The sequence below is a fragment of the Falco rusticolus genome, chromosome 13 (genome assembly GCF_015220075.1).
Source record: "Falco rusticolus isolate bFalRus1 chromosome 13, bFalRus1.pri, whole genome shotgun sequence".
NCBI lineage: Eukaryota > Metazoa > Chordata > Aves > Falconiformes > Falconidae > Falco > Falco rusticolus.
In genome coordinates this window covers 29,287,853-29,301,861 of record NC_051199.1, presented here as the reverse complement: position 1 = coordinate 29,301,861, position 14,009 = coordinate 29,287,853, and the positions used below count along the sequence as shown (strand labels likewise).

At 42.3% G+C, this 14,009-nt stretch overlaps 1 protein-coding gene across 1 annotated transcript in view; it reads left to right on the top strand.

The window, feature by feature from the left end:
* The first annotated feature begins 2,672 nt into the window (after nucleotides 1–2,672).
* The window catches only part of MME (membrane metalloendopeptidase), a 47,116-nt gene continuing 35,779 nt past the window's right edge, over nucleotides 2,673–14,009 (top strand). Inside the window, exons 1-3 of the mRNA XM_037407608.1 lie at nucleotides 2,673–3,275; nucleotides 6,438–6,607; nucleotides 8,008–8,043. Coding sequence (XP_037263505.1) covers nucleotides 6,448–6,607; nucleotides 8,008–8,043 — 196 coding nt within the window. The 5' untranslated portion in view covers nucleotides 2,673–3,275; nucleotides 6,438–6,447. The remainder of the gene's footprint in view (nucleotides 3,276–6,437; nucleotides 6,608–8,007; nucleotides 8,044–14,009) is intronic.

Here is a 14,009-nt window from a genome sequence, read left to right as displayed (position 1 = left end):
TCTATAAATTTACCATGTATTTGTTTCAACCTTGTCGTTGTCCATAAGAAGTCCAGAGTATTATTGGTGGTAGTGCCAGATCCCATTACACGCACCCCCGAAGGATGAACCTGCAAACTCTTAATCCTGCTGTCTTTTCTCACTGAAAGTAGTAAGATTACTTGAGTGTAAGACAACTTGAGAAGATTGTAAGGACGGCCTATTTATTCCAATCTCTAAATGCGAGGGTTTCATTATTTTTTTTCAGTTCTGGGCTGAACCTTATGTTGCTGGTTTACTTTTTTGTTTCTTATCTCAGCGTTGTGAAATTACAGTACTAGAAAGATGAAGGTGAATAAGGTGAATAAAAGGACAGCAAATACTTAAGTGTTTGACAGGAATCAGTACAAGCTGTAATCTGCTTTTTGGTTCATGTTGGCATTGGGTGTACACCTTAGCAATCTAGGGCATTTCCAATTAACGAAATGAAGCTATAGGTCTCTTATTATCCCTAAAAATACAGGACATAAAAATGACCAAATACACTATTGATCTCACCTAGGAATGTGTAGAAGTTGTTCATATGTGGAACCTGAGGGTCAGTGAAAGAATGAACTTCATGTGTATAGGACCTACTGAAACCCTCTGTTCAGCTGAGGTGCGCTGGGCTGGGTAGCAGAACAGCACCGCGTCCCCGTCACACCTCCGCGTGGGCTGAGAGCTGTGAGCAGCAGGCAGCAGGACAGCCATCCTGTGGCAGCGGTGGGGCTGTGCTGACCACAGAGCATTCCAGCTATAGCATGGGCCTAATTATAGAATCATTTCGGTTGGAAAAGACCCGGAAGATCATTAAGTCCAACTGTTAACCCAGCACTGCCAAGCCCATCACTAAACCGTGTTTTCCCTAAGTTCCACCTCTACATGTCTGCTAAATACCTCCAGGGATGGTGACTCAATGACTTCCTTGGGCAGCCTGTTCCAACGCTTGACCACCCTTTTGGTGAAGAATTGTTTCCTAATACCCAATCTAAACCTCCCCTGGCACAATTTGAGGCCATTTCGTCTTTTCCTGTTGCTTGTAACTTGGGAAAAGCAACTGACCCCCACCTCACTGTTGTCTCCTGCTACAAACCTTGCTTCTCTGATTGTCCACAGGAGCATTGATAATAGGTCTTTGCTTATTCTTAGGCAGCATATTACACTATTGACTTGATGGGAGCTTTCCCTAAGTAAGGTCCAAACAGGAATCTCAGCATTTGACTCACAGATCACACCTCTTGCAGCCTGTGTATATAAAAATGTCAAACCCCTATTTCCAACCATAAAGTTGTACAAGAGCAGTAGCTCTCACATTGCCTGTTGGGTATGTTAGCCCTCTTCAGACTATTTACAGATTTCCAGTCAGGTTTCTCCCTTTTTCTCTCTCTCTTTGTGTTGAATTAGGCAGTTACACTTTTTTGGTTCACCAACAAATTTTGAAACAAGTCCTTTTTTGCCACTTCAGTCTGTTCACGCACAGGCATCACCCTCTCCTATTCAAGCTTCATTGTAGTTAAGGCTGTACAATAGGCATCTAGTTACAAAACCACATGTATTTTTAACGATTCCTCTATCACCTTGCTTGGTGGGGTTTTCTATTGTTTGCATCAGAGTGTCTTTAAGGTACCAGGTAATGTCACGACTGACCTGCAGGAACAGATGGCTTATTCCCGTAACCAGAATGGAACTCTGGAAGAATCAATGTAGGAAAGGTTGAAAGTGAGATATTTCTATTAATGTGAACACTGATTCTGGAAAGGATATAATCAGCATTTTCCCTGCTCCTGCCTGTAAGAGAATGAAGTATTTTTGTTCTCTAGACTTTTTGAAATGTTTTTCTTGCCTATTTTTGGTACTTCTATTGCCTTTTCTCTTTGGGGAATAAACCCCTATTTGTTCTTGTTCCTTCTTCAGATGCTTATTTTGTAGAAGTGCCTCATTTTTACAGCTAATGCTCTGTTAATACCTTATCAGCCTCCCCTCTTCATTGCATCTGCTCTGCAGATCATTTGCTGTGCAGTTTCATAAAGAAGTCAGTATTCAGTTTCCACTTTTCTTAGAGAAGGAGGAAGGTTGCCCCTCTCAAGCAGCAGACATTTTAGCATGTGTAGCTGGTCATAAAAGATTTCAGAAATTTCAGCTGCCATTTCTGCCTCAGAGGTAATAAAGGTGCTTTTAGGAAGGCAGCAAAAGTGAGTGTGATACCTGGTTTGAGAGAGAGGAATGACAGCAACTCATATTGTTTCTTCTGATGTTTGCCAATTTGTTAGTAAAAATGAAACTTGGGAAGAAGGAAAGAAATATCTTTTGATGTTTGGTTGGCTGGGAAGTCTTATGACAGAGCTTGGAGCTGCCTCTCCGTGCAAGAAGTCACAGCTGTCTCCCTCCTGAGAAGAAATCACTCAGTGAATGAGGATACAGGATCTTGCAGAGTGTATGTGACTGCATTAATTTGACAAAGGCAATGAGTCTGCATGGAAACAGGCACCAAGCGTTGCAGACATGCAGCCGCTAACCTGCCCTGTGCATCATCTCTTTCCTTCTCTTGAACTGACGGGAAAGAAATGAAAAGCCAGAGAAAGGAGGCAGGTGCAGGCTGCTGCTCAGCTGTCGCTTTGCGTGCGGCCTCGGTGCCTTCCACCGCCCTGCGCAGCAGCGCGGCAGGCAGGGGTGGCCTCCCGAGCCCGCGGTCCCGGCCGGGAATGGAGCAGCTACCCCGGACACTGCGCTGCTTCGCACCGCCTGTCTCCCGGGCGGCGCCTCCTTCTCCCTCCTCTACCTAAGCGCTCGGGGAGACTTCGCGAGGTGAAGAGCGTGGTTTGTGGCTGTCGGGGTGGGGGGGCTTGTTTGTTTCCTGCCCCATCGCATTTTTATGATCGCAAGGAGGAAGGAGCCTTCAGGTCACCCGGAGAACTGCTCGTCCGGCAGCCCGCAAACAAGGGCTCCTTTGATTGCCAGCAGCTTCGCTCTGCGGCGGCAGCGGCCGGCAGCCGGCGCGGGGAGCGCGGAGCGCCCTGGGCTTTGATGTCCCGGCGATGCCGGCGCCCCGCGCCCCTGCTGCTGCCCGCGGGCGGGCCGGGCGCTGAGCCCCGCCGGCGGCCGCCCGGCGTCCCCCCAGCCTAAGCCTGCGCGCCGCCTTCCCCCGGGACCCGCGGGCGCTGCCCCGCCGGCTCGGGGCGCCCCGCGCCGCCTCCGCCCGGCGCTGCTCGGGGATGCGTTTGGCGGCCCCGGGGCCGGACCCCTCCGAGCGCCAGCCGGTGAGTACGGGGAGCGGGGCTGGGGGAGCGGGGCGGGCGCGGCGGCGGGACGGGCGGGCGGACGGGTCCCCGCGCGGCTCCATGCCCCGGCCGTCCGGCGGGGATTCCCACCGCCCCCAGGTTAGAACCCTCCCCAGCGTGCGCGCTCGGGGCGCCGGGCGCTCGGGTCCCGGGGCGGCGTGCGGTCGCGGCCGGGCTGCGGCTCGGGCCGGGCTCCGGACGCGGGGCGCGTCTCTTCGGGCAGCGCCCCGAGCCCCGGGACGCCGAGGCGTCCCGGGCGGGGCTGAACCGGCGTGCGCTCCTCAGCTGCGGCGGGAGCCGAGCGCCCGGCCGGCTGCAGCCCGCGGCGGCCCCGGCCCGGCGGCCCCTCCCCGCCCGGGGCGGCCCCGGCCCGCCGGGCCCGCGGCGCCACCCAGCGGAGCGGGAGCCCGCGCCCGGGGCTGCCGGCGGGCGGCAGCGGGGAGAGGGGCAGCCCGGGGACGGGGCGGGCTGGCGCCGTTGGCCGTGGCGCTGCCGAGCCGGCCCTGCCGCTGGCCTCCTGCTTCTGCCGTGCCGGGGGTAGCTCATCCGCACAGTAGGCGCCACACAAGTTATTCAGCAAAGGGAAGCGTGCCTGTGGCGTGCTGCGTTTTCTGTAGGGACTGCGCTGAGCACCGAGCAAGCCGCAAGTCCGCTTTAACGTACACATCCCAAGAAGATAAGCTAATGCAGTAACTCTCTCTACCACCTAGACCAGGATGGGTCAACATAGTATCAGCTCTCTGCTGTATCTCAGCTTTAGCAGGCGTAGCGGGGACCACAGAAACCAGAAGAGAAATGCATAATACCTAGGCTTCTGTCTGCTTAAATTATTCTTACAGTTTTGCTGTGCTTGCGCTTAGCACATAAGGCAGCTTTTACCTGGTGTTCTTTAATGCAGAGGGGATAAGTTTTAAATAACTGAAGTAAAAATTTGTCAGTGGGATGCCTTTAAATGTGAGGAACAATCCTGCAGGAACAGAAAGATTAGCTCACTTGGAAAAACTTAGCTGACTGTAAGGAACATATTTGTAAGGAACATGAAAGGTGCAGCATTTTTTGCTGCTCTAATAAACTGTTTTCAGTGCTCTAAAACCACCATCAGAGTCAGAAGATAAGCATCATTTCTTATATTAGGCTTCACACATTCAGAGGATTCTGGGGACCAGTCAGCATTTAGTCAATATAAGTAACATCTTTCGCTGTTTAGTATGACTGAAAGTCATAGTAAGGAAGAAGGATATAATGGTTACTTTGCTTTTTTATTACCTATAAATTCATAGCTCACAGTTAATGCAGAGCAAATTTCTCTATGTAGCTCTTTTGCATGGTTCTGTGGGATTTCAGTCCTGTGTCTCAGAAACCACTTGCTAATTTGACCAAAAACCCACTCTTCAGAGAAAAATAGCAACTTGTGAGTAACATGAAAACTGTTGTAATGATCCCTGTAAGTCTGGAAAGGCAGGGGCTGGGCAGACCTTGCAGGATTCCAGCCTCCTGAGCCACAGAAGGCATGTGATTCTGGCACTGCCAGTCGCTTCATGCATTTTGATGTCCAGGGAGTAGTGACAAAAAGGGAGATGAGACACAAATAAAATCTTCTCTCATTCGTCTAGAGAAACAGTGTTATCGAGACAGCGTCTAGGGATCCACTGAGAGTTATTGTGTAAACTCGTGGAACACAAAATCTCTGTTTACTGAAGTCTGTTAATACTGATTTATTTGACATCTTTATTAATAAGCATACACGCTTTAGTGGCATGTTTTTGCAGTTGGCAGAGCTAGCATTCTAGGTGAGGTGGACATCAAAGAGAGGAAGAAATTATTGGAAACTAAGGAATGTGAATCAGGCAGAAACAGAAGTTCCAGATGGAAAGCAAAGACTGGTTGTCTGAAAGATTGTAGCAGCTTGAGGAGACACAGATGAATACAAACCAGCAATACAGCTAAACCAGTTTAATTAAAGTTCAAGTTTTTTACTTGAATGGATGCAGAAACTAAGAAGGGTTCCCTTACTGCTGCTACACCGACTTCCAGAGAGTAGGGGGGGAAAGGGTGTAATGAGTACTAAAGGACTTGAATGCCCTGAGCTGCACCACTGCTTGACCTCCTTGTGAGTAGTCTGGTGAATGTAGGTGTTTACATTATTTATCCCAGTGGAATTCTCGTATTCTTCCCCATTGAATGGAAAGGGTGTGTACTCTCATCTGTCAACGCAAAGATCCCCAGGAAATGTTGTAAATAGAAACTGTTGAGTTTTCATTGTGAAATACTGAGAAATACATTGCTGTATGTATAGGAATTCAAATCTCTGTCAGCAGAGGAAAATAGGGCCCTAAGTAAGTGGGAGAAGATGAAGAGACAGCAAAGGACTGAGTACTGCAAAAGGTGGCCAGGTTGCCTCTACAGAGTAACAGAAATACAATCTTAAAATCACATCCACGTTGCGTGAGTGAGTGTGAGTCCATTCACACTCCCACCAGTTTTGCATATATGTGTATAGATGCTCCTAGTTTACAGTGTTCTAACTCAAAAGAGAGGCTCGGTCACACTTCTATAAAAAATTACTCTGAAGACTCACTATCTTCAGTGTGAATTTGATAGGCTCCCAGCAGAGCCTGAATTATTTTCTTTTTCCCTAGAGTCACCTGTAAAGCTGTAGTCAAGAGTTACTTGCATAATATTTTAAGGAATGACAGTGAAGCACAATGGCATATTTTGACCTTTGTCATTAGATAAGTAATTGGCAGATAAAGTTAATATTTATTCAAGCAGGGAGACTTGCATTTTGCCCTCTTATGAACTCCTGTACCATCGTACAAGATTAAACCACACGCGTACGTTTTTAAAACAGGGTTTGGTTTCTCGGCTTTCCTTTTCTGTTTGGTGGGCTCTTCATGTGAAGGAAAGTAACTTTTCTCTGTAAATGACAAGTGGTGAATGGTTCATACTTGTGTGTGTGTGTGCGCAGACGTGTGAGAGGGGGAAAGAATTTTTAACTTCATGACTGACATTCTAGTAGTGTTATAAATTATTTGAAAACTCACCTAGAAAACATCTTTGTTGCTGTGCAGTTGAGGAGCCAGTTTCAAGACCTATGACTTGGTGTAAGTCCTCCAATGAATTTTCCCTTTTACTTTTCAGACGCTGGGTTATGGGCAAGTCGGAAAGCCAGATGGATATAACTGAAATGAATACTCCAAAACCAAAGAAGAAACTGCGATGGAGTGCCCTGGAAATAGGGCTAGCTGTTGTAGTGACTCTGCTAGCCATTGTAGCAATCACAGTGATAGTTCTTTATGCAACATATGATGGTGAGTACACGTTAACTGTCTTTCAGTGTACAAATACATAGGGATATGGAAGTATTTTAAGAAATTATGAAAAAAAATTGTAATAAATGGAATCTAGATGTTAGTAAAAAAAAAGAAGTTACATTATATTAAAATGTTGTATTAGAAAAGACTGTGTTGCATGGTGTATATAGCAATGCTTACATAAACCATTATAAAAATAAAATGCAGTCAGATCAGAATTATTTGCCTGATAATAGAAAATTGTACCTTACCCAGTGTGTAAAATTAGATGATGAATAACTGCCACATCATAAGCATATTTCGTATGTATGTCACTAGACAGCCTGACACAATTTATGAAATGTAAAGCTGCATCCACACTTAATTCTTGCTGGACACTGACACAAAACTGCTTATTTCCAACAAGGACTCTATACGTTCATTTGTTCATACAAACTTGTGGTAAACACAAAACAACTGCTTTTTCTAACTTAGCAATACCTCTGTTTGCAATTAATGCTTCAGTAAGCAAAAATGTCTACGAAATACAACCCTGCCGAAGAAAACCAAACTGCAGTGTTTCCTCCATATTCCTATATATGTATGAAACCCCTATTTTCTGCTTTTACAGGCTCTTGCAGCAAAGCCTCTTTGAGTGTAGTCATACTAAGAGGTTTTGTGATTCAGCAGCCATACCAAAATATTTGAAAATAAATACTCTGATAATTTTTGGAAAAAATAATACAGAGAAACTAGAATTTCCATTTGGGGTCAAACGAGAATGTTTCCATATATTGGAAATGAAATGTTTTGTTTCATTTTAAAGTACTTAATTTTGTTTAAACTTTTTTTATTATAGTCTAGTTCAGTTATGGAATGGAAAAATGCCATCCTGAAATGAAAAGCTAAAAAATGTTTTATTTCTAAGTCTCAAAAGGAAACATTTTGATGTTCCTGCAGCTTTTGTTTTGTTTGGAAGACTTCAGAGTGAATGTCTCAGCATTTTTGTGTAATTCCTCCAAAATCTTCTTGCCATTGTAAGGTATTGCTAAATTTAAACTGACTTTGCAACTGTCCTCACTCAGTCCATGTGCTATTTTTCTCTAAGTTTCTTCTTTGTTACAAAAATAATATTTTGACCACCTCTGATTGACAGGACATTTTCCTCTGATGACTACAAAAATTCCATATGATGAGTGACTAGCACTGAATGACCCTAAAAGGATGAAGATCATGGTATTTTTAGAGTCTGATCTTATAAATATTCACTTACTGAGTGTAAGATGTCCATTCATCTTTATCTTACTGTACACTGCAATTAAATGCAATTCTGAAGTGACTGTCAATAAAAATAATATTTACAGTAGGCTTTATTGTATTGACATTCAGTAAAGAATTATGATTTTACTCTCTTTTAGATGGGGTTTGCAAAACATCAGACTGTATAAAATCAGGTAAGAATGAAAATATATACCTTCTAAATTAATTTATGTATTTTTAAACATAATTACCACCATGTAATGTCCCCATCTAACTGCAGACATGTACGGCACATTAAGGCTTGGGATCTGCTACCCCGAATAATTTTCTTAGCATAGTTCTACAAATGTAAAATCTTGTTATGTCAGATCTTACAAAGTGATCAGGGTCTGGCTAGTTTAAGACTTAAGACTCTCCAAAGAATGCCTCCAGCTTCAGAAAATGCTTTAAGTCAATCAGAAGATGGCTCTTCCCCACACCCATCTCCAAGTCAGAACTCAAGCCGAGGCTATGTCTCTAAAGAAGGTGCATTAAAAGAAAGTCTTGATCGTTGGTAGCTGCCATGTTACTGTTTGAGAAGATGCAATATTAATCTTCATGTTAAAAAAAAATCAGAATTTTATAGTCTGACAAGCTAAATTCATCCTTTAATAGCAACTGTATAAACATTCTTAATTTACATCCTGAACTCTACTAGAAGGCTACTAAAATGCATCAGAGAAATACTGAATTCCATATTATATATACTCTTCTAGGAAGTGGTAGTTTATCCATGCTTTCCCTTTCTCGCCTATAGTTCCTTCTTTCTGTTTTCTCCTCCAGATCAATTAATGCTGGTTTCCCTTTTTTTCCCGATTTACTTCTACATGTCCCTGTTCTTTTTATAACACTACCTCCGCCTCATTAATACAGACTTATCCTAGGCTTGGAAGCAGCCTCTCTCTCTCACGTATGTGCCAACATACATTTCAAAGCGACTCTATGCCAGCTCTGCCCTGTTTTCTCCTTTCATGCCATCTTCCATGGTCAAACAGTTGACAGTTCTTCATGCCCTTGCAGCAGTCTTCTCCACGTCAGGAGGAGAGGCCTACATTGCCAATGTGTAACCACCTTGTCATATCTGTATACCCCCTGTAACAGGGCTCTTTTGATTATGTGTTTTTCTGGGAGGCTTCTGAGGGTGTGACCCCTGAAGTCACTCTCTTGGTGTTCCTTTCTGGCAGGCATTCCTCTTTTGCTTTTTCCACCCCTGTAGAATAACTGGGCCACACAGTTCATGAAGGCTGTGGCCAAGCCACAGAAGGTGGCAAGAAACCTAAAACACAAGCTCAGAACATGGGTCGTTTCCCAGCACCTACACTGTGACCTCTCAGCTTACCAAGCAAACATCTTGCTTTTTGTTCAGCCTTGGTAACCTCCCATCGAACAGCATCATAAACATTTTAATAGCTGTTATCTTCATATAAGGTGGAACTCGTAACTTCTATGTAGATTCTGTACATCATGACTGGCCCCTCTGGAAGTTAAAAGACAGCCCTAGGAGAAGCAAGACACCCAGTATGTCAGTAGGAGACACAGAAAAGGTGGTGAGGAATCAAAAATGATTTGACAATCAACATACAAGAAAAATGTATATGCTTGCAAGCAAAGTGTATGCAATTTAAGTACAGTTGTTAAGGATTGTGAGGTATACAGCACCCATGGAGAGGTTCCAAAAGTTTTTGATTCATAGTCCCCATTTAGACTTGCATACATGCCAGAAACAGTGGAGAAAGGTCAGTTTATTGGTTTTCTTACTGCCATGGGACTACTTGTTTTAGGGCTCATCTTAGACAGTAGCCAAGGTGGCTAGGGTAGTTGCTCCCACACTTTAGTCCTGCTGGAGCCATCCACTGGTGAAGCCCCAAGGCAGTCTGTTTTCTCAATAACTGCACATTGTCATCAGCACAGCCTAGGTATCTTACAGGAGTTATTTCACATGGTCATCACTGTCTTTTAGTTACACTTCCAAGGTGTTTTTCTGCCACCATGAAAGCTCATGCTGTGGTTTGTAAAAATGATCTAATTACTCATCTTACTTGATTTTTATTTTTTTTTAATCTCTGAGGATGCTCATTTTCAGCTAAATAAGCATCCCTTTTTAAAAGAAGTTCAGATAGACCCTGTAATGGCAAATGAACTCAAAAAGAAAAGCAGTAGAAGGTTTGGAGAAATGAGGCATAATGTAAACTGAAGATCTAGCAAGAAGTGGCTAAATGAATTAAGCAGAATAGTTTCACTTTTTTATGCTTCTGGTAGAACATTTAACAGGACACAAATACTTAAGGGAATAATTAAACATTCTTACTGAATGTTATATTCTCAATACAGAAGTAAAATTGTGAAAGGATTACAGTAAAGACATTAATGGGAAAACAGCAGGCTTACAAAATTACATAACAGGGTGAAGAAGGAGTATTTAAAAAAATATAGATTGTCTCGGTTCAACAGAGAAAATCACAAAATATAAAATGAGAAAAAAGGGTAAACAGACTAAAAGGTGCCCAAATTAGAAAGGTACAGTGTGGTTCCAATGTCATAATCTCTTTTCACTTTTTATTAAATACAACTTTATTTTATTCACACATTTCTTTCATTTATTCACTATCATCTGCTCCATGTTCTACAAATTGCCTATTTCAAACATTAAAAGAATACATCCTAAAGAAATTGTGAGAATTCAGTCCCAAAACATGTAAAATGCCAGGGCAATGCTATAAATGTATTCTATGAAAATGTTTTCTACTGGCAGGAAAATGAGTTCTGTATCACAGAGCTTTTCTGTAAGCCACATTCTGCTGCCCCTATATAGGACATGGAAACTGACCCACTGCAGACAGGGGAACTGCTCTTGTGAGTAACTGCTACTACATGTGCAAGAACTGCACACTCCAGCCCGGAAGACATACAATTTACAACCAGGCAAAAAGTAGCTTTTGTATTTTAGCAGGTGTTAATACTTGGTATTTACATACCATACTGTAAGAGTCCTGGGAGGCAACCAGTGCAGCCCATTAAGTTATAGTGTTTGTAATTAAGTTTTAGCTGTGGGGCTGTACTTCAAATAAGATCTAAACAGATGCAAAAGCAATTATGTCAAACTGCAACACTTACTTCTGACCATATTATCTGTAGCATTAGTATGTGTTTCTGCATAGCAAGGGTCAGTTACCAGCAGCAGCTAAAAATGTGCATGGTCTGTTACAACTGCTGTCTCCATGAAGCCCTGCCATGCAGGAAGCAGTTAGGGTCAGGGAGCTCCGCCCCCCCCCAGAAGTGTGGATGTGCTAGCCCTTACAGAACTGTCAGTTCCACACACTGCATCTGTCTGTAAGTGATTTAGAATGGGTAGCTCAAAGCAAAGTTGGGAAGGAAATGGCCAGTTTGGATTTAAAACTGTTATTTACTAACTGAGGCAGGATTTCCATGTCCCACTGTGGTATAATGCATTTAAGGTAGAAATTGCTATAGAAGTGTTGAGCCTTCTCCACACTTAAATGGCCATTAAATGAAATGAAGTCAGAATATGAAAAGGGGAAGCAAGTGTTGGTAAGGACATAATCACCCAGAAGACTTGTTTGATTAGGGGGTCGCTAGAGTGAGTTCTTGGCTCCGGAAGCAGAACACACTGAATCAGGACCACAGAATGGTTAGCTGGAATTTGCTTCTCAGGGCTCCAAGAGCTTTAAAAATAGTTCAAAGAGTTTGTCAGATTTGTATAATTTAGTAAAAAATAATATTTAAAAAATGTAAAGTGCTTAAATCAGAGAAATAAACTGTATTATTGCTGTTTAACAGTAATCTTGCTGGGATTAACCTACAAGTTTAATATTGCTTCAAATCAGAATTTCATAAAAGTTCCCTTTTTAATTTGGCTGCTTCTTCCAGACCATGTAGGATAACACATAGGAAAAGTTAGGCAGATAGATAAAGACAGAAAGCAAGAACTCTTAACTTTGGAAAATTTATTGTGATCTTTCAAGAAATATAATTAGGAGTAGACTTTAAGTGAAACGGTAATGCCTTACACAGGAACTCACCAATACTATGACAGTTTTTTTGCAGTTAATTTCAAAATTTTGCCATAGGTACAAGCCACTGAAAAAGAATAAAGTGAAGATGCTGACAGGATTTATAGTATGTTTAATAGAAAAGCTTCAAATAAATGACCAGAAGAAAAAACGTAATGAAAATTCGATGTGGGTAAAATAACAGTAACTGCATAATAATGTTATCAAGGTTTGTGAAATCCATTGCAGTGTAGCACATAAAGTTACCATGTAATTTGTATATTTGAGCAGTTTTTTGAATAAGCTGGCATACTCTCTGCTGATTTTCCCGAGCTCAGACAGCACAGGCTGATGAGAATGGGGAATTTTGATCTCTCTCATATAATTTTCACCTAGGTAAGCATATTGTGATTCTCCTATATCCTCCCCAGGTCACTGATTGTTATGTCAGCTTATATTACTTTATTTGTAAGCTATTAAAACAAAAACTGGTAATCAGAAGTACTACAATAAAATTAATCATTAAAAGTAATTGAGGTAAGGCTGTTCTTCAGTGACAGTTAGGAAATGGAATAAACAAGTGAGAACAGGAACAAACCCAAACACTGGTTCATCAAAGCAATACTGAGGACTAATAAAAAGTGTACCATGTATTATCTGTATTCGTATATGTACAAATTAACCTGTATTAGAATTAAAATAAAAAATATCCATCAGTCTCACACTTCTTATTTCCACAGCAAAAATGTCTCGGGATGTACAGCCATGAACTTAATATAAAACTTCCAGCACAAGTATCAATTTATTAATAACTTAGAGCATAACTTGGGATTCTGTGCAGCCTAATTAGTCCCACTGACTTTGACAGGGCAATTCATGTGTCATTATGCTTCTAGGCTTGGTTGATAACAAAATCACATTTCATATCCATGGTATCAGCCAAATAAGGAATGGTTATCCTGGGGTTCAGATGCAAATTACAACCTTGAGGAGAGTATTCTTCAGGAAAATACTTAATACCTGTATTTTGCATGAAGCCCTAAGTGAAAACTACAGTTTCTGTGACTGAGCTCTTTCTGTTTGCAGTATCTGAACTTCTAGTTTTGGTAAAACTTGATGAGCTAATATTGGCTAGCCTGGACTTTACAGCAGAAAAGTTATGATAGATGATTATTTTTGTGTGACAGTAGCAGGCAAGGAAGATTAAACAGATGCTAGCAACAAACAGACTAGCAACCTGGTTCCATAGTTAAAGCAAGATTTGATATTACATAGACTGGTAATAATTTCTCAAATTTATGGAAGATGTGGATTTTTGTTGGGTTTTGTTGTTTGGGTTTTGGTTTTTTTTGCAAAAGTGACAAGACAGTGGATGAGGGCCATCTTTTCTTGGTGTCAGAAGATTTCTCTGTGAAACTTGCCTGCCAACCCATTCCAGCATTTTTTCTTATTTCTGTATGTGCCCGTTGCCAGTTGTCCAAGTTTACTGGCAGGGGGGACATTCCTTGCTGTAATAGACCGGACAGTAGGACTGGATGATTGACTTTCTCAAGAACGGGTACAAAGCAAATGCCAAACTTGGTAAAAGCATGACTGAATTTCCCAATCTCTGGCTGTTGGCATGATGCTGTATCCTCTCAAATTGAAGTCAGTCTGCAATTGACTTAAGAAGGAAAAGAATTGGGTGCTAGGTATTGTACCTATTTCTGCAGTGATTTTTATGCTACTTAAGCAGTCCAAAATTGAAATCGCATGTGTTCATGGCCTTTTCCATCTGCCAAGCACTGGAACATCGTAAAACCATCAGATGTTGGCCTAAAATGTAACACTCATAAGCCAACTGAAGATCTCAAGAAAAACGGGGAGAGGCAAATCAACATAAATACTATACTCCGTCTATCCACTTCTCATTTCCACCAGCAAAAGAGACATGGAAAATATTGAAAATAGTGGAGAAATAACTGTAAATATTTGACTTACCCACATGGGAGGAATGAACACTTGAAATCACAAGCCTCACCATTTACTAAAAATAATGTCTGAAAGGATATTCATTATTCCGGGGAATTCAGAGGTATCGCTAGTCCTTGCTTGATTCCTAGCATCTCTCC